A 19,827-nucleotide genomic window follows, 5' to 3' on the forward strand; every position below is an offset into this window, starting at 1 on the left:
TGATACTCTTCTCCTCATTTGGTGTGACTAAGGGCTAGTCACTACTCATTCCCCTCCCTGGCACCCCCACAGACCTTTGTCTGATAGTCTGGGCGTCTCTGCTTTGGGACCAAGCGTGAATTTGGCATGTTTCCTATATCCAGGTTGCACTTCACAGAGTTCTGTCCACTTGCAGAACACAGCCTTGTATTTAGGAAACAGAGGCTCTCAGCTGATGTTGGCTCCTGGGGTTGGGAGGAGTCTGGGGGTTGCCCTCAGGTGACCCGCCGCTCCTGAAACTCCTTCCTAGCATATGTCAGAGGGGCATAAGCAGCTGGGTGGATTAGCTCAGGGTGGCATTCAGAACAGCGGGGCCTTCCTTTATCTTGGCAAAGCCAGAGGCCTCACATCTCTTCCAATAGCCCTGGAGATGAACAACAGGCCCAGGGTTTTGCAACAGAAAAGGATAATAGAGATCTGGGGAGGTGGCTCAGGGGGTAAAAGGCTTGCTATGCAAGCCTGAGAACCCAGGTTCAGACCCCCCAGACCTCCCACTAAAGCCAGTCGCGGCACTGCAAACTTCAGGCTTAGAAAGTGATCTTCCTTTAATATTCCACAACAACCTGTGGCCTAAACACATGCCACACACACACACACACACACACACACACACACACACACACACACACACACACACAGAGAGAACGGAAAACAAGACACTATATGGGAAGACACACTCAGGTTCAAGCACTGGGTGGGCTTCTCTGTCTCTTCCTAAATCTACAAATTCTTCATGGGGACCCCTAGTTGGCTCTGCCGCTGGAGATGGAGAATATTCCACCAACGGCAGTAACTGCTGAACCTAGTCAGAACTCCTGGTTCCACCACCTCCCTCCCACAGGTGCAGTCTAGCACACTTTCCGTGGCCATGGGGAAGCAGGGCCATGAAGGTAGCCCGCCACAAGGGCTACACATTGGGTAGGCTAAGCAGACACCTTTCAGACGGTGCATCAACCTTTTATGGTTCCTTCTGTAAATGGTCCCTCCTGTTCAGCTCTGAGAAGAAGAGAGACACTAAGAGAGGAGAAGGAAAAGGGAAGGGGAGAGGAAGAGGGAACATATCCATCTCTTTATCTGTTTCTATCATTAGAAGAATACAGAAAGGAAAAAACTATAAAAGATAAAGGCAACTTGTGGAAATATGACCAGGCCTGGGTCAGATAGAGATGCATATGAGTACAGTGGGGAGGAAGATGGGGTGACAGGCTGTGCAGGGGGAGACAGACACTACCTGACTCAGAACCTCAAACCCCAGCATTGGAGCCAGACTCCTCAGGGCTCCGTGCCAGGACATGAGGCCGGCCGGTCTTACCTGAATCCTTTGTCCAGGGAGATACACTTAGCCTCGTGCTGACAGAGGTTCAGCTCAGGCACACAGTAGTCGATCACCTCATCACACAGCTCCCCTGGAGATCACGGGGAAGAGAAATTAGGTGTCTGGGAGGAATCTGGGGGGTCACCAAGGCCACAAGGTCCCACTTTTCACAGTCGAGACCATAGGTCATGAATACCAGAAGCCCTACTTGGTAATATCATCTCTGCTGGATTCCTGATTCAGTTTCCCTGACTCAGAAATAAAGAAAAAGGAAAAGCAAAAAAGACACCATATGGGAAGACACACTCAGGTACCCGAGTGACAGTGAGGAGGTTCCTGGGGTCTCTCCTGGACACTCAGCACCGTCTGGCTGATTTTCTTGACATTTCTGGAGCCGTTGCAGCTGAAGCCACAGGTCAGACCCTGGCCTAGGCCTATGCTTATGCATATTGATATTTTTCCTATTTGCCATCTATTTATTGGGTATCTTCTACATGCGAGGCACGGTACCAGGTGCTGGGAACACGACACTGACGAGTTTTGTCCTCTCCTGCTGTTTAGTGAGAATAGTCCGCAAACAGGCAGGCAGTTACCACCCACAGGTGTGAATGCCATCATGACAGTGAACTGCAGACACAAAGATGGGGACCCACAGCCTTGTTCAGGGGGCCAGGGGAAGCTTCCTGGAAAAAGTGAACCAGGCATATGATAGCTGCTACAGTCAAGAAAGCCAGTTGAATGTTTCAGAGAAAAAAAATGAAGGAGATTGTAGTTCTGATCTCTGGATATAGTACCTTTGAAGTTCACAGCGCTGCAAAATGCCAAATGCATCCTAAGTCACCAGAGATGGTGAGCGTGGATAAATCTGATAAGCCTGCATCACCTGAAAAATCTGTGTTAGGAATGTAGTTATAGGGAGAGGAGGAAGGACTGTATCACAGAGCAGTGCATGGGTTTAAAGCCAGGATTTTTGTTTTTATTAAAATTTTTATTTGTTTTTATTTTTATTCAGGTGTTTTGCCTGGAATATATGTCTGTGATGACATGCATGCCTGGTACCTGCGGAGGCCAGTAGAGGGCATCAGATCCCACAGGATTGGCATTAGAGACAGTGGTGAGCCCCCATGTGGGTGCTGGGATTTGAACCCAAGTCCTCTGAAGGATTAGCCAAAAGCCTAGGAAAAGATGATCTAAGACAGAAAAACTTCTAACCTTGGAAGCTCTTTTCAGAAGGCCAGGGGTTTGGGGTCAGGAGCAAATAGGAGACTAACAGGGACAAGAAGTATGAAGGTGGTTGGTCAGTGATGGCATGAGACACCACCTCAGAGACTGAGCCCCACCCTGCCCTGAGCTAGACCTGAACTGTACCACTCATATCTGCCCAGGAAGAGGCCTCCTCCCCGTCCTAGTGCCCTGCAGAGACTTGGGGCCATAGACACATGTCTAGGTAGGATGTGGACGCTTCTTACGACAGAGAAGCCACATTGATCCTGTGGTGGTCTGGAAGAAAATAGCTCCCAAAGGGAGTGGTGCTATCCGGAGGTGTGGCCTTGTTGGAAGAAGTGTCACTGTGAGGGTGGGCTTTGAGGTCTCTTTGCCTCAAGCTCCCCTCAGCGTGACAGTCAGTTCACTTTCTGTTGCCTTCTGACCAAGATGTGGCCAGTACCATGTCTGTCGACACTCCAGCAAGCTAACGGCCATGAGGATAATTGACTGGACCTCTTAACTGTAAGGCCCCACCTCAGTTAAATGTTTCCTTTATCATAATGTCTCTTCACAGTAGTAGCAAACCCTAAGACGGCTCCCCCTCAGGTGTAAGCTGCCACACACCTGCAGTAGCCTGGTCACTTGCAGATCAGGCAGGGCTGCCCTGGGCAGAGGGCTCACCTCAGCTCCCTGCCTCCATGCCCATCTGCTTGCTGGGAGTTTTTTTCCCCCCGAGATAGGAAAAAAAAAAGCTCTGTGTAGCTTTAGAGCCTGTCGTGGAACTTGCTCTGTAGGTCAGGTTGGCCTTGAACTCAGAGATCTGCCTGCCTCAGCCTCCCAAGTGCTGGGATTAAAGGCATGTGCCACCACCGCCTGGCATGCTGGGATTTTTTTTTAAAGTCCATCTCTGCTACAGAGCCAATTTGAGCCTCTCTACTTACCCCTTAGTTGCTGGCATCATGATTGTATTTTGGCACTGAGCATAGCAAAGGTTTGATGTTGCACAGGACTCTCTCTTAGGTAGGCAGAAGCCATGCCATAGACTTAATGTCAGAGTTCTGCATATAGTGCATACAGTAAGTGCCCCCAATAATGGTTGCCTGTTGCCAATACCAATTCTTGGTTATCACCACGCTCTCAGCAGAGGGTGAGAGGAAGGGCATATGGATGTTCCCCTGCACATGCTCCCAGTGCAAGGCCTTGTCTGCACCAGGAAGCTTGGAGTGAGTAGAGTGGATGGTCTTTCCCAATGGCCTTGGTTATAGGTTCAAAGTTATCCTTGGGAATCCCTGGCTTTTGAGCTGAGGGCTTGACAGTTAAGTCTTAGGAGGAGCAAAGGGAGTTTCTGTGCTCCTACCTCTGCAGGCACGACAACCTGGACACCCCTTCCCCCCTGCTCTGCTTCACAGAACAGCTGGGCTCCATGGATGAGTACAAGGGAGCCCCCAATAGTACCATCACATTTTCCCTTTGTCTTAGGTTTGCATTTCCAAGTGACATTACTTAGAACACAACATGATCTAGGTCTGTAATGGTGCTGCGGGTGGTGTAAGAAGTCTTGAGGATCAAATACACTGGGAAGAGACACACACAGCACCCCTTAAAGCAGGAATGTTCACAACGCCACCACGTCTCTTAGAGTCACAGCTCCAAGGAGACGGCTATTCTTACATGTAGTGTTTTTCAGATTTTATCATTATTACTGTTTTCTAAAACCACGGAGTTAAATTCTGTGGGTTCATTTTTCAAAGAATTCATGGACGCGTAGTCTGGGATATGTCGCTTCAGCTTGACTTCAGCACAAAGAAGTCTGCTTGCATCAGTTGGTGACATTTTGCTTCCCAAGCAAAAGGAGTATTTAAATATCCTCATGAGGGCTTGTGGATGTAGGAAACAGAGGTGTTGGGTTTTGGTGGTGGGTGGGAAGACATTCCAGAGGAACCCTTCCCATGGGAGCCTTCTGTGTATCCGCCAGCCGGGTAAGTTCTGCGCTGTGGTCTCACAACCCTCCTGCCCCCGACTTTTCCTCCCACGCAAGCTCATGTTTCTCGGTCTGACCTTAAGCCTCTTCTGAGCAGGAACTGGGTTTTGCTCAGTTTTGCATTCCCAGCTCCAAGAAGAGCGCGTGGGGGACAGATTTCCAGAACTAAAACAAAGCCCCAACTGTGACTGCACCTCTCTGCCCAGCCTCAAACATGCGGGGTTCCCAAAGGAAGGGGTGGCCATAAGCGCCGCACAGGCAGGTGGGAGAGCTTCAGGAGTATGTTCCAAAATGGGAGGAGCAGCAGCGGGACAAACAACAGAGAGAGTACTGGCGGGTGGGGCCTCTGTCTCCCTCTTCTTTCCAGGATATCACTAAGAAAACCGTGTTCTCTTAGTGACATCCTCAGCCCCACCCCACCCCACAAACACACCGGCATGAGCGTGTCTCCCTTGACGGTTACCTGTGTAATTAGGTGGACACACGCATGCGTAGTTGTTGATCCCGTCCACACAGGTGGCATTGTTTTCACAGTCGTTGTCCTCACAGTCATCTGGGTTGATCTCACACCGTTGTCCCTCAAAGCCCAGCGGGCAGGAGCAGCTTTAGCGATGTGTGTGCAGAAAGGATGGGATTCCATGGTCAGGGAAGAGGGCAGGGTTGAGAGGAAGGCAGGAAGGGCAGGGGACAGAAAACACAATCATCAGGTCTCTCTGCTGGCTGGAGGTCTCAAACAGCACAGTGGACCCTGAGGCCTTAGAGACCGGACTAGGAAGACACTTAGGAACCTGCCAGGTCCTTATGTCTAGCTACTCATTTCCAGGCAGTGTTCTGGTCTGCTACCTTGCTTTATACCAGCAAAGCCCCTCCACCTCGCCACAGCTGGAAGTGGTTTCCTGGAGATGGCTTAAGTCCGTACAGCTGTATTTGAATCCTCCTTTCCTTTGGCTTCTCTGTGGAGTAGATAGCGAGGAGAGGAAGAGCACTCCCCATAATATTTCATCCTAAGGCAAACTTTCCATATCGAGGGGTAAATTGGGCATCTTGGTCAACGTCACGGCTCTGCAGCTAGGCCTGCAGGGAATGCATTCTGGTCTGGCACTTTCCAGATGTCTGACCCTGTGTATTTATAAGACCTCATGATATTATATATGCAACCAAAACAAGTGGAAGGGGAGACAACTGATGTAGGAGGGTCTTTATCTATCTGTTGCTTTCATTAGTTAATAAAGAAAACGGCTTAGCCTGATAGGTCAGAACATAGGTAGGTGGGGAAGACAGAACAGAATGCTGGGAGAAAGAAAGCAGAGTCAGGAAGACACCACGAGCTCCGGCCCAAGATGGACGTAGGCTAGAATCTTTCTCGGTAAGCCATCATCTCGTGGTGCTCCACAGATTATAAGAAATGGGTTAATCAAGATGCGAGAATTAGCCGATAAGAGGCTAGAACTAACGGGTCAGTCAGTGTTTAAAAGAATACAGTTTCCGTGTTATTATTTCCGGGCTAAGCTAGCTGTGCGGGATGAAAAGTAGGCCTGCTTGCCTCCTCACTACAGACAACACAGAGAAGGCACTCGGTATACTTAGCTCTAAACAAAACCCACCAGAACCATCTCCTCTACTGTCTGCCCTGTCCCACCACCCCAGCCTCTGAGGAGCTGGAGTGGGAGGACTCCTCTCTTGCCAAGACCAAGGACCCTTTGTGAACGCATCTCAAAGGACACCAATCGGCAGGTGCGCTTCTTTCATCCGCCTCTGCTGCAGAACATCTGTTTGAGATTTCCTCCCTGCCCCATCCCTGCCAAACCCTGCTCACAGGAGTGGGCATGTGAGGTTAAATGAGAACACATCAAGACTGGGCAGCAGCGAAGAAGCCACAGGATAGGAAGTGTGGAGGGGTGGGTGGGAGCTAGGGTCTGATGAAGGGATTCTGTGAAGTTCCCTCTTTTTCAGGGCCTAAGTTCGGGTCAAGGAGCTGTGGTCATCCCCGGAAATGGCTCAGGCTTTAGACCTGAAGTCCAGGCCTCTATTCCGAGACTGCTCTGATTTTGGATATAGATGAAAAAAAGTAAACTAAAGAGAAAACAAATTTCATGGCCCCAGAATCCTACTTTATCCATCTCCTTACAACCTGAAAACCGTATCATCTTTTCTGCAACAGTCCAAGGACGTTTGAGGGTTGAGCTAATGAATAACAGAGCAAAATGATCCTTATTCCCCTTCCTGTTATAGACCCAGGGTATCATGAAAAGGGCCAGTTCTTTACAGTCACACAGAGGCAGGTACTCCACGATCCTAAACAAGCAGTAACTGTTATTCGTAGATGTTGTAATGGTCGGAGGGAGGGTGCGGGCACATCAAAGTCTCTCCTGTCCTTATCAGGTACCTTGAAGGGCTTCTTCAAGCTGAACCTTTTTACACAGCGAATTGTGACCCCATATGGACTCCTATAACTGAACGTAGGGATTGTGAAAATTCTGGCAACAGCGAAAGGTTCCTGAGCGAACACGGTCCAAAATTTAATTAAAAATCAAATGCATAATGAATCCCAGGTGTTTGTGGCAGCGCTGGCTGGTGCCGCCTCACGTGACGTCTCTGCGGCTTTGCTTCTGAGCATGCGCGTGCACTCTGCCCTGCGCATGCTGTCACACCATGGTGCTGCAAACACCTCTGCTCAGACGGGAGACTCCTGTGTGCAAGGAACTGCAGTGTTTTAACTGCACACATGCAGTCTGAGTGCAGAAAATGTGGCTATTAATGCGATTTTAAAACTGAAATAGTTAAGGATTTAAAAAAAATATTTCCCTATCTCCACCCCTCATCAATTTGGTGTATCTCTGGATTGGATTGGATTAGAATGTGACCCCCATGACTCAGGGGGGTCACAGGCTTAAGGTGGGAACCTTTTTACTAAGTGGACCTGTCTTGAAATGCCTCCGGATACTGATGTCTAGACCCCTAGATTAGAACAACTAGCAAACTTGGGCGGTCAAAGTGCCGAGGATAAGGGATAGTTGAGTATTCAGCCCCAAATAGGACATTGACATCAACTGTCCCTGACGCTCATCAGGGAACATCAAGGAAAGGGAGGTGGAAAGAATAGAAGAGCAGGAGGAAGGCAGGAAGTGTTGCTGTGAAACTGTCCTTCCGGGATGACAGGGCTGTAGAGCTCCCGGACTCCCAGCGGTTCCACAGTTACCCACACACGATCTGCACAAGAGCAGGCCGGTCATCGTCCCAGCACGGGTGGGAGAGGGTACAGTCCTACCTGTCCTACCTGAGGAGCTATGGGCGAATGATGGCTGCAGGGAGGAGGGTCATTTTTTCTGGGGAATGGCTGTTGGTAGGCTGCCCAGGCCCTGGTGGATGGCCCCACACCCATGCACAGGCAGGTGGTACTAATTGGGCCAAACGGGATTTGAAGGTAGGAAGGCAGAGGTATTAGTAGAGATCTGGGCAGAGTGGGAGAGGGTTATTTGGGTTGGCTGTGATCAAGAGACATTGTACACACATACAAAACTGTCAAGGAAAGAATAATACTCTAAAAATGCCACTGGAGTTGCTGCCGAATGTCATAAAAAGTTGTTAAATGGATTTTGGCTTGGGTTGAGTATAGAATTTCCAACAAATTTCTGAAATAGCCCTAACTATATTTCTGCAATTTTTACTATGTCTTTATGCAAAGTGCCATTCTAAGAATTGGTGATTTTAAAATAAAAGTATCTATCTATTCTAAAAGAACATTGAAGGTGCTCTAAGTCCTACAATCCAAAATGTTTAGCCAACATTTAATCTTATCAGTATACAAATTTGCCCTTGCCTTTAATAAATAGTAAATATATTTTAATAGATATTTAATAATATAATTATTAATAATATATAATATATACCCCAAGGAATTGTTTAAAAATAAATTTAAAATTTTTTATATCCTGGGTATAAAAGTATATAACTTTTTCATAGAATTTACATTAAAATATTTTATGTGTATGGCTGTTTTACTTGTATGTATGTTTGTGTACCATGTGAATGCAGTACCCAGAGACACCTGAAGAGGGTGTTGGACCACTGGAACTGGAGTTGCAGACTGTTGTGAGCTACCATAAGAGTGCTGGGGATCAAACCTAGATCCTCTGCAAGAGTAGCCAGTGTGCATAATCACTGAACCATCTCTCTAGCCCTGACTGTTCATATACTTTTATAGCTAGGGTTGAATAAAAATATTCAGGGCAAAAAGGGGTCATAAGTGGAAATAATTTGAGAGGCCCTGGCCAGGGCAACTCCAGGAGCAGTTAGCTAGCTAGCAGTGAGACTTTGTTCAGATTTTGAGGTCTCATTTTCCTTTTGGTTCTTCTGTATGATTAACCCTGTGGTCTTTTATCTGTCTGTCTATCTATCTGTCTATCTGACCATCTCTATCTATCTATCTATCTATCTATCTATCTATCTATCTATCTATCGCCTACCCATCTATCCATCTATCTACTGGCTTGTTTGTTTTACGATTTTTGCAGAAGTGCTCTGCAGCTGAGCTATACCATCAGCTGGCCCTGGCCTCTGCTCATTTGGCGAGCGGGCAATGCAGCAGGGCACAGTAGCACCTGAGTGGAGAGGGCAGGCGATGCTTCTGGAATTCTGACACTCTGGTGGTGTTTAGAGGACTGTGGTCCTCTAAAAGTGGTAGGCTGAAGTACAAACCCTCTGGACCTCAGATGTGACCTTTGTTGGAAATGGGGCTGAGGGTGAGTTAAAGTCAAAGGAGTCCCTAATCCTTGTAAGAGGACAGCTATGGGGAGACAGGCATAGCCCTGGTGCCCTGTGACGATGGAGAATGAAGCTGGAATGGCGCAGCTATAAGCCAAGGACTGCCCAAGATTTTCCGGTAAAGCAGAATCTAGGATGCCCACTCCCATTGGTTTTAGGAAGAGCTGCGTCTTGTACACAAGTCCTCCAACTGTAGAGCCTGTTCCCATTGCTTTAAGGCTCCCTGGGCAGCTGGGAAGTCCTAGGCACTGACTCCAGGATTGAAGAGGTGCTATGGAGCTATTCTTTATAAACCCCTCCCTACCGTGTCTCTGCCTGTCTGCCTGTCCCAGTGCAATACTGCAGCAGAAGGTGGATCCTCCTGGAAGCACACACAGACATGCCACCCCCGACATCTGCCTCTGCCCCAACCTTTGGCCCCAGTCCCCAAGTCCCGTAGATCTGGACATTATGTCTTTCATAGTTAAGTTTCCAGTTTATATGAAAATTGTCCAAGACCGAGGGCGAAGCGGGACCTTGATGAACAATCACCCTCAGGGAACCTGCCCCCAAAACAGGACCCTGTCCCAGGCCCGAGGGGGGCAGAACCCACTTTCAGCCCTGGACATACACTTCCTGACTGGGGCCACGATGGTCATCTCCTCTTTTCTTGGTGAACAGGAAGTGGGTGGTTTGGCTGACTCAGGCAGGAACAGGAAGAGCGCCTGAGTCCCACTTTTCAGGAGTCATGGTTAGGTGGGGCTGGCTTGGCAGGCGAATGCATGGGCCAGCTGGGTTCTCTGGAGATTTCCTCCCCAGACCACACAGCAGCCTCAGCTGGAGGGCTTTTGATAGTTAATTATGTGCAATTTGAGGTCTGACCAGAGCCTGCCTGGTACCAGGGTCTCATCTTTATTGTGAAGGGGCTGCTGCCCAACCCGCTGTGCTGGGGGAGCCCCTTCCCAGGGATCTGCTTCTGCTGGGGAGACTGCGGGGGGGGGGGACTGCAGCACCTGGGAGCTGGAGGGGGACAGATGGGCCAGAGGCACCACCCCATTCCTAGGAGTTACTGTCTAGCATGAAAGGACTAGAAGCGTGATTAGAAGACCACGCTATGTGACCATTAGCCTTTGTGCCTCAGTTTCCTTCCTGCTCAATGCAGACCGAACTCCCCCTCCCCCAAGAGAGGTATGAAAAGGTTTAGCAGAGACAGTGGACGTGTAGTTGTCACCTGGCACACAGAAGGCAACAGCAGTAGTTCCTGTTATTTGTGACACAGAAAGAGGAGGGACCACCGGGTGGGTGGGTTTCTTGGCCAGGGTCCCATCCTATGATTTTAGCATCATCCGCAGCCTCCCTTGGCTCAGAGAGTGGAGGCTGGCACTTAGATTCGAATCCCTGCACCCGTACTCTGCATCTCTGGGGAGAGTTTATCCTTAGATGCCTCAGTGTAGAGCAGGGATAATGCTTCCCCCACTGACATCATTCCCATACAGGAGTCGGGCCCGGAAACTCTGAGAAGACAGAAGGTCAGGGCTGAGTATTACCTGAACCCATCTTTGTGGCTCTCGCTCAGGTGGCAGGTACCTCCGTGCTGACAGGGGTTCTGGATGCAAGTGTTGATAGGCACAGTGCAGTCCTTGCCCTGAGGAACAGACAGGGGGGAAAAAGTGTCTGGTGAGTGTAGCCTCTGACGACTGCGACGACCCAGGAGACCCCAGGGAATTCCTAGCAGCCTCCGGGATGAAACCAAGATGGAAGTGAGGAGGTCAGTACAAGATAAAGGGAGTCACTGCCTCTGGTGGCTGTTCATGAGAAGGGGAGGGATGTTGAGAGTGCAGAGTTCAGGCTCCAGCAGGACCAATGCCCAGAGCTCACAGGCTTCTCTGTCCTAAACTGTGGGGCATGAGTATGGGTGGGTGGGGGGGGATCCAGGTGAGTTTGGTTTGCAGCTCCTCCTCTTTCTGAATCATGGTGGGCCCAAGCCCTTTAACCTGTGATGGGGTTATTATGAGAACGACACGGGAGATTTCACGGAGGGAGGCACTGTGTATTATGTGACATCCTTGGCACACAGTAGGCATTCTGTAAAAGCTAACGGGTGTATTGCTATGTGTTTCACTGAGGTTTAAATATAATCCGTAACCTGAGCAGGGGGCCTATAGTATAACCTGTAGATCCACGGTCTGTGAGGTGACATCCCGCCCCAGTTCCTCCTTGATTGCTTGGTCTGCAGTAGAGTTTAGGTGCTTGCATTTGTTCCCAAGTCTAAGGCCAAGCCAGGCCAGGCCAGGCCAGGCTTAGAATTGCAATGGCTTGGCATGAGGTAGAGTTCCTCTGGACCAGGTTCCTCTTCAGGGTAGGTATGACTTGAGAAGGAGCCAGTATCTGGCAGGTGGGGATGATCATGCCAGGTAAAAGCAAAGACGAGGACGAAGGCTCTGAGCAGGTGATTCCGAGGCACAGACCTAACATCCCAGGGGTCGTCTTGGCCCCATGGTTCCCGCTTCTCTCTTGGGACTAGGATCCTATACTTCAGACATGGATCTTGTACTTTCTTGAGATTCCCCAAGTTGCCTTTTGCAGGACCTCGTAGCACGGGGCCTGGAGAGGTGTCTACTGCACATATTTCTGAGCCGTGGGTTCAGGGACTTGGGTGCACGCCAGGCCAGGGTGATCATGGGAGCTCTCCCACTGCCACCACCACCTGCTCACCATCTGCCTGAGAAGAGCCTGACCCGTCTTCTCTTGCTGCCAGTGCCTGTGATGGCATGGGACTGGGGCTTCCTGGCTGTGTGGTTACTGCCAACCGAGCTGAGGCATTGGGCCAGGATAGCCTCCACTGGGGGCCCAGATGCATCCTCCCACTCTCCTGCACGCTGGAGCCCCGGGCCCCTCTCCAGTAGCTGGAAGGCATTGTCCTTGTCTGTCTGGTTCTTTATGTGAGTCCATGCCCCACACAGAGGTTTCTCAGAGGGGGAGGGAGAGGAAAAGTGCTCTTTATGGAGCTATCTGGCTTTACCCCTAAGCCGCAGTGACTCAGGGCCCCCATCTGAAAGTCAGCGTCTGGAATAGAAAGTGTGATAGGAATTCTCACTCACGTTATTGAGCACATTTTCCATTCCTGGCCTCATGCTAAGTGTTTTATAGCCACGATCGCATATAATGTCCCCGAGAAGCCTATGAGATCGGTACAATTGTCATTACATTCCCTTTTACAGAGAGGGAAGGCAGACTTGGAAGAGAAGGCAATAGGTCTGAGACTACGCAGCAGTTAGCGAAACAGGCGGCCAACAGATGAACTCAGACAGCCGAGCCCAAATTCAGCACCAGGCCCCTCTATGCCGGACCATTGATTCTCTTCCTCTGAAAACCTGGGCTCTGGAGTGCGGTGGATTGGAGCCAAGTCTAGGCAGCTTGCTAGATGGCCGAAGGAAATGATTAATTCTCTTTGATCTTATTTTTTTTTCCCATGAAATGGGAGTGAGGTGAATGGAGTAAGATTCAAAGTACATGAAAACATCAAACATCTGAGGGCTGACAGGTCATCAGAGGTGGGAAATTCTACTACCTTTGACCACAGGAGATGGGTCATGGTCAAAATGCAGGTATAGTAAAAATCCCTACAAGTACAGGTTATGTGTATATATGAAACAGGCTAATTTCACTCTTGGTCTTGGCTCTATCTTCCAGATATCTTAGTGTGTGTGTGTTTTCACATGCACACAAGTGCCCATGCACACGCGTGTGTGCAAGTGTGCACACAGTATGGGCTACTGTGCATGTGAGGCCAGTGGATAACTTTGTGGAGCTGGTAGCTGGCTCTTTCCTTCCACTATACACAGGCTCTGGAAATCCAACTCAAGCCACTAGGCTTGTGTGGAAAGTACCTTTCTTGTTGAGCTAATGCCATGGCCTGTCTCTTACTGGGACTGAGTCTTGACAGCTTGTCTAGGCTGGCTGGTCAGCAAGCCCTCTGACCATGCCTGTCCCTGACCTCCAGTTCTGAGACGACTCTTGCAGCATGATAATGTCCAGCTTTTTACACGTGCTCTGAGACTCATACACGGATCCACGGTACCCATCAGTATGCATATTTAAGTATTATAAAATCCAGAAACACTTGAAATCTAAGACGCTTCTGGTCTCAAGCATTTCACAGTAGGTAGTAGCTCTCAATCTGTGGGTCACCCATTGGAAATATCAGATATTTGCATTATGATACACGACAGCAACATTACAGTTATGATGTGACAGCAAAAATAACTTTATGGTTGGGGTTCATAAAGGGTCACAGCATTAGGAAGGGTGAGATTACCTGATTTAAGGGATGCTCAGTTTCTACCTGGACTGTGGGGAGTGAACTGCCATTGCAGAATCACAATACCTGCAAGGGACCTCCTGGGTGACGTAGCCCTGTAAATAACAGCAGTGATGACCATGCCTTGGCTCTGAGGCAGGGCTGAGTATGCTCAAAAGTTCAGGGATGCTTGCATGGGTGGTAGTGGTATTGGAGAAAGAAGTATAAAGGGCAGGATAAGAGAACCTCAAAAACGGTACAACGGGCACCCCCTCCCAGCCCTGTCTGTAATCTGACCTGATACTCTAGTAATCTTGCAAGTACCACTTGGCCCAGGCAGACCCCGCCCCCTGAAGGGTGATGAGGTATCCTAATACCACTGGCAGAATCCACTCTAAAGCGTGGTGAGGTGTGCAGGATCTCTTTTAGATCTTTAGGCAGAGCACAGACATCTAGGAGGCATTTCCTGGTGCTTGAAAACACAGTAATTGGGGCTAGAGACGGAGATTTCTGTCGCTTATGTGTCCTTGAAAATAATCACCATTTCGAACGTCTGCCTAATTAGCCCAATTCCATTCTCTCCCAATGCGGCTTGCTCAGATCTCTGGGACTCGGGATGCTCCTCAGTTGTCTTCCGTCTGTCCTCTGGTCCACCTCATCTCCCCTCTCTGACAGGATTGAGGCTACTGGCTTTCTTTAAGAACCTAGGAACAGCTCCCTCATTTTAATCTATGGTGAGAGGGGGCTGGGGAACTGCTCAGAGACCTTGCTACTCGAAGTGTGGTCCTTGGACTGGACAGCCCTGGGGAGCTTGTTAAATATACACCACATCAGGCCTGACCCCAGCTCTGGGGAATCAGAACCTAGATTTTAATAAGATTCTTGGGCACACAAGGGCTTGGGAAGTACCGCTCTGAGGCACCAAACCTATGTGCATGAAGCTAAGTGGTTGGGGTAAAAAAAAAAATCAGTATTTTATTTCCCCAGATCCTGGAATAGTGGCAAGACTGTTAGGTTGTGTGGAATGTCTCTGAACCTGGCGCCAAGGTAGGCAAAGCGCACTCAGGATGTGTTTTTAACCTCGTTACACCTTTGCTGGAGATGGTGACGGTTCCCACTCTCAGGCGGGAGGGCAAGGTAAGAGGAGAGCTGGTTACTAGGGAAGACTAGCAGCCGGGCTTTGCAGGTAGTGGAGCCTGGGAGAGTTCGTTGTATTTACAAATCTTGGCTCATCTCTCAAATGAGGATAAGAACTGATATCTCTAAGATGTGAGATAATGCGCTCCAATGGCTTCATCAAGACCTGGCCTTACAGGGGACCAACGGCAATGGCTTAATGTATCCTTAGTTTCCCAAGGCAATGCGGCAACCTGTGTGAAAAGTCCTTAACACTTTGTTGTGGACCGAAACGCAAATGAAAGCAGCCGCGGCCACAGGCTACTGATGGCCGATCTCCCACGACAGTATGAGGGTGGCCGGCATGCAAAAGGGAAGGTGGCAATGTGATAACTTACCAAGTACTTCCCATACCCCTGGGTGTTACTCTACACATGACTGTGTATCTGTCCCTCACAACCCGTGGGATGCGTTCCAGTGTCCAGAGATGGCTGAAGTGAAGCCACTGGTCACTGATAGACAGCTAGCACACGGCAAAGCTACACTCCTCACGTGCTTCTCTGTGATTCCGGAGCCTGAGACTCCTCCCCCTACACTGAACACACATGCAGAGGTCTCGGCGGATCCATGCCTGAGTGATGCTATTCTCAATCTCCGTTCTGGGGACTCTGTGCTAAATTTAAGGATTCAGGAACAGCTTTAAAAGAAACCCCTGGGTTTTCTTGTTCCAGGCCCATAGGTGGCACTCTGACACTGTCTGCTAGCAGCCAGGGTGGCGCTGAGAAAGCCACCAGTTCCCCAGAAACTGCCTTTCAAGCCTGTTACTGCACATGCACGGTTCCTTGAGGATGCGGACACTGTGTTCCTGTCACTCGGCCTGTGCAGAGGATGCACAAGACGGGCTGTGGGCTGCCCTGGGTTCGTGGTTTGCCCAGTCCATCCAGATGGTACCTGGAAAGTTGGGATCTGGAGTGTCCCATGGAAGAGCACTGAGCCACAGCTTTGCTGATCCCAGCGAGGCACCAAAAGGGGCGTGGCTACTCAGGAACCTCTTCAGGTGAAAGGACTTTGGCTTTGGGACCATAGAGCCTTGAATTTTAATCCCAAGCCTACCGAAGCCTGGTTTTTATATCTGTATAAGGCTTTCTGCATAGGTTTGCTGGGAGAAAGGGTGAACCAAATGCCAAGCAGAGAGCATGGCACATACTCCGTACACATTAGCAGGGAGACGGTGTAACTTGTTCTGGGTTGTGCTGGGTAAGAAGAATGGGGGAGAAGATTGTCTTGGAAGCAGCCTGGATTTCTGGTAGGATGGAAGGGCGATCAGGGAGTCTCAATTCTTTTGTTAGACTTGTCAACTATGAAGGTGGGCTTGCTTGGAAGCCCCCAGGCCATTGAGTCCTCGAGTCCCTCATCCCCTTAGTCCCTGGAATGGCAGTCGGGATGCTGGGTTTAATGGATGCCTTTACTAAAGGACCCTTTACCTCTCTGGGTTGCAGTCTCCCTGTGACTCACCAAGAAAATGCAGAGGTAGCATTTCCTTCTCATCTCAAAACATCCTTGTAAATACTCCACGGGTCCATCAGAGAGGGGCCTTAGCCTTAGCCCATATGCAGGAGAACAGTGACATTGTTGGCTAATGCCACATATGTTATTACCCAGGCTACTCTGAGTAGCATCAGCTGCATGGGGTCTCCCCCTGCAGCCGAGACAAAGGAAGAGCCTGAGCAGGAGTGGCGTGGGCAGAGCCTCCCGTCTTACCTTGTAGCTGTAGGGGCAGGTGCAGCGGTACTGCTCCACAGGATCCTGACTGCACGTGCCGTTGTTCTTGCACGGGCTGGAGAGGCAGGCGTTGCACTTGGCCACGATGTTAATGTCCACTGGCCCTGGGTAGCAAAACCAGAGTGTGAATGGCAGCTTCCCGAGAAGGCTAACTCGCCCCCTCTTCCCCTCTGCTCAGGTCTCCCTCCCATCTCTAGGCCCAGAGGGCAGCTGGCTCTCTCGAGGATGTACATCCAATCTGGCGAGTGTCCCATTAATTCGGCCACTGTCCAGTGAGTAAGAATCACAGTGGGACATCATACAGAGGCACTTCTGCCGTCGAATCAATTACTGTAATTAGTCTGATCCGATTTGGGTGCTAATCTGCAAACAGTGCGCCATAATTAGAACCCTCCTGCGTGTTTTCTATTCCAGGAAGTTCTGGGCACAGCCTCTGTTTTGACCTTCTCCTTTTTTTTTTTTTTGCCCTGGCTAAGTCCTTTCTCATAGAATAGCCAAGGAGGGATGCCAAGGCCAAAGGCACACACAGAGAGTCCTTCCTGCAAGATCTTAGGGCTAATGATGCTATACAGAACGATGTGGAGAGGGACACTGCTTTTTACACCCATGGAAGTTGCAAACATCTCCTATGTGTGTTTGTGTGTGTGTGTGTGTGTGTGTGTGTGTTTAAGGGCTGAAAGGAGGTCATGGTCTCCACACAGAGCTTTGAAAAAAGGGGCTATGTCTACCGCTACAAACACCTCTGAACATGAGCCAGGGATACAGACGTCCTATTTAATGCCAGAACTTTAACTGACCTGGAGCTAATAGTCCTCAACCTGGACATGGGTTGAGATTCACTCTGGTGAGTGATCATAAGGGTCCCAGGGAGCTCTGAGACCGATAGGTATAACTTGGGCTTACATGAGAATGAGCAGAGCCATCTGCCCATGATTGCCTCTAACTAAGGGGGCTCCCAGCCCATGGAGATTTCTCTGGACACACAAGGACAAATCAGAACCAGTCTACATCCCATGCCCAGGCTGTAACTCACACTAGTTTAATCAAAACGGAGATTGTGGGACTGAGAAGCAATGTTATTCTGCAAGAAGTGGGGATCCAACCTGACCTTACATATGCCAGGCAGTGCCATCCAGATACAACCCCTACCCCTGGTTTTTAAAGTTCTTCAGGGGACTCCTGTCCAGATTGAGTGGCAGTGTCCCAGGGCTATCTGAGTCCTTCTAGTATCAGATCAGATGTCTCAAAAGCAGGAAGCAGAAAGATAAAATTGCCTTTAAATCAATGAAATGTTTTTTTCTGGTTTCAGCTGTTACATATGTGGGGCACAGCAAAGTTTGAAAGGGAAAATACAAACTGAACATTAACACTCTAGAAGATGAGCGAAGAGAAATCAACAGACAAATGCTCAACGCAAATGGAAAATAAATTCCGAAACTAATCTTAGGATGCCTCAAAATTAAAGGCAGATAAAATAAAGGAGAGGCCCTGACTATAAAATAAGACAAAAGAAGCTGGTTCTCTAGGTACACAGAGGGCGCTAATGAGAGCCCAACCTGATCATCACCTTTTCGGGAAAGCCATTCTGCAAACTTGTTTGAGGATCACATATTTGAGTCTTTGAAACTTATCTAAGGATATAATATGAAACAGAGAAATAACAGACCTATGTTACTTAGGTTCTGTGCCTGAGATAGGCTGTGGTCTTACAAGTCACATGTGCTTAGATGTTGAAAACATAGCAGACCCTGTGAGGACAGTGATGTGGTAGGCCGGCAGCCCCTACCTTTGCACTGGAACCGGTGGGTGGGAGTGGTGAGCAGGAGTCTGTCCGCCATGGACTCGGGGCTACTGCATCTGGCAATGCCAGGCTCCTTGTATCCAGCCTTCACCCACTCTGACAACCAACGCAGACTGCAGTCACAGTGGAGAGGGTTGGTTCCCAGGGCCCTAGAAGGCAGAAGAGGAAGTTAGGCCCTGCCTGGCCTGGCCCCCCAAACTGTGGCTCTCTCAAAACTCAAGGTTTTGAAACTAAATCAGAGGAGTTTGGTGTGCAGACCAGAAGACATGACCACCAAGCAAAATCAAAGTTTCCTGAGTCTATTTCCAATTCAGTAGGTGCTCCATCCCCACCTAGATGACAGCCCTCTTCGGAGGCTTGGTTCTCATTTCTCTGGAAAATTCTGTCCTTTGCTCTACTCCAATCCTGGCTCTCATTCTGAACCTTGGCCCCCTTCTCATGTAGCTCTCAAGCACAGGGTCTGTTAGAAGACGTGCCCTTCAAAGAAGGTTCTGAGACCCGGCTTTACGAAGTAGCTTCAATCTAGTGAAATTGAAGGTATGGAAGAGAGTGCCACAGTTGAACCCAAATGTCTCCGAAGAGATTGGGAAGAAAACACCATGACTCAATAAAAAAAAAAATCCTATTCTTTAGCATTTCTATTTTGGATTTATAGAATGCATACATGTCACTACTGTAGCCTGTGCACACGACATGAAAATAATTAAAATATTTACAGAGGAGGAATACAATCTTATACACCGAACAACAGAGATGGTACCCAGAAGACAACACTAACTGAGCGTGCTAGCTAGGGGAGGGCTGACCTGGGAGTCAAGGAAACTGAACCCTACCCGGAAGTCTCACTGGCTTGATGGGTAACTTTCAGGTAGTCAACTGTTATTTATCATCTTGATTTCCTTGAGAAGAATAAGGATGGAATACAGAAGCCTTGAGAATACGCCTGTTGGAGTCAAGGCAAACCTGGAGTTGGACTGTGGTTCTGTTACTAGCTGGCTATGTAGCCTCAGAATAAATTTTTAAATTTTTCCCAAGTCTCAAGGTCATCACATAAAAGGCAATAAAGTAAAAAAAAAAAACTAAAGTAAAAAAAGGGGGGGGAGAAATAAAGTGACTTAATGTTCTAGGAAATACATTGTGCTAATCTACATGGGAAGTAGAAAAAGACAAGATTGGGAGCATGGGGATCATGGGAGAGGGCAGAAAGGGAGGGGGAGGAAGGGAAGGGAGCAGAGAAAAATATACAGCTCAATAAAAACAGTAAAAAAATTTAAACTTAAAAAAAAAGAAATACATTCAGCTGGGTGGTGGTGGAGCACGCCTTTAATCCCTAGCACTCAGGAGGCAGAGGCAGGCAGATCTCTGTGAGTTAGAGGCCAGCCTGGTCTACAGAGCAATTTCCAGGACAGGCCCCAAAGCTACAGAGAAACCCTGTCTCGAACCCACCTCCCCCAAAGAAATACATAGGATAATTTATCGAATGTGTTTAGGGTATGGTAAGGGTTCAAACATCACATCATTTGCAAGAATTGATTGAAGGCTGC

At 49.0% G+C, this 19,827-nt stretch overlaps 1 protein-coding gene across 1 annotated transcript in view; it reads right to left on the minus strand.

Moving 5' to 3' along the window:
* The window catches only part of Slit3 (slit guidance ligand 3), a 589,355-nt gene that overhangs the window by 27,200 nt on the left and 542,328 nt on the right, over nt 1–19,827 (minus strand). The window contains exons 25-29 of the mRNA XM_041676107.1: nt 18,269–18,432; nt 16,462–16,586; nt 10,832–10,929; nt 5,005–5,144; nt 1,352–1,445 (exon numbers count right to left, since the gene is read on the minus strand). Coding sequence (XP_041532041.1) covers nt 1,352–1,445; nt 5,005–5,144; nt 10,832–10,929; nt 16,462–16,586; nt 18,269–18,432 — 621 coding nt within the window. The remainder of the gene's footprint in view (nt 1–1,351; nt 1,446–5,004; nt 5,145–10,831; nt 10,930–16,461; nt 16,587–18,268; nt 18,433–19,827) is intronic.

This window comes from Microtus oregoni, unplaced genomic scaffold (assembly GCF_018167655.1).
Source record: "Microtus oregoni isolate MIOR12 unplaced genomic scaffold, Mior012 000027F_ref0000203, whole genome shotgun sequence".
In the NCBI taxonomy this organism is placed as follows: domain Eukaryota; kingdom Metazoa; phylum Chordata; class Mammalia; order Rodentia; family Cricetidae; genus Microtus; species Microtus oregoni.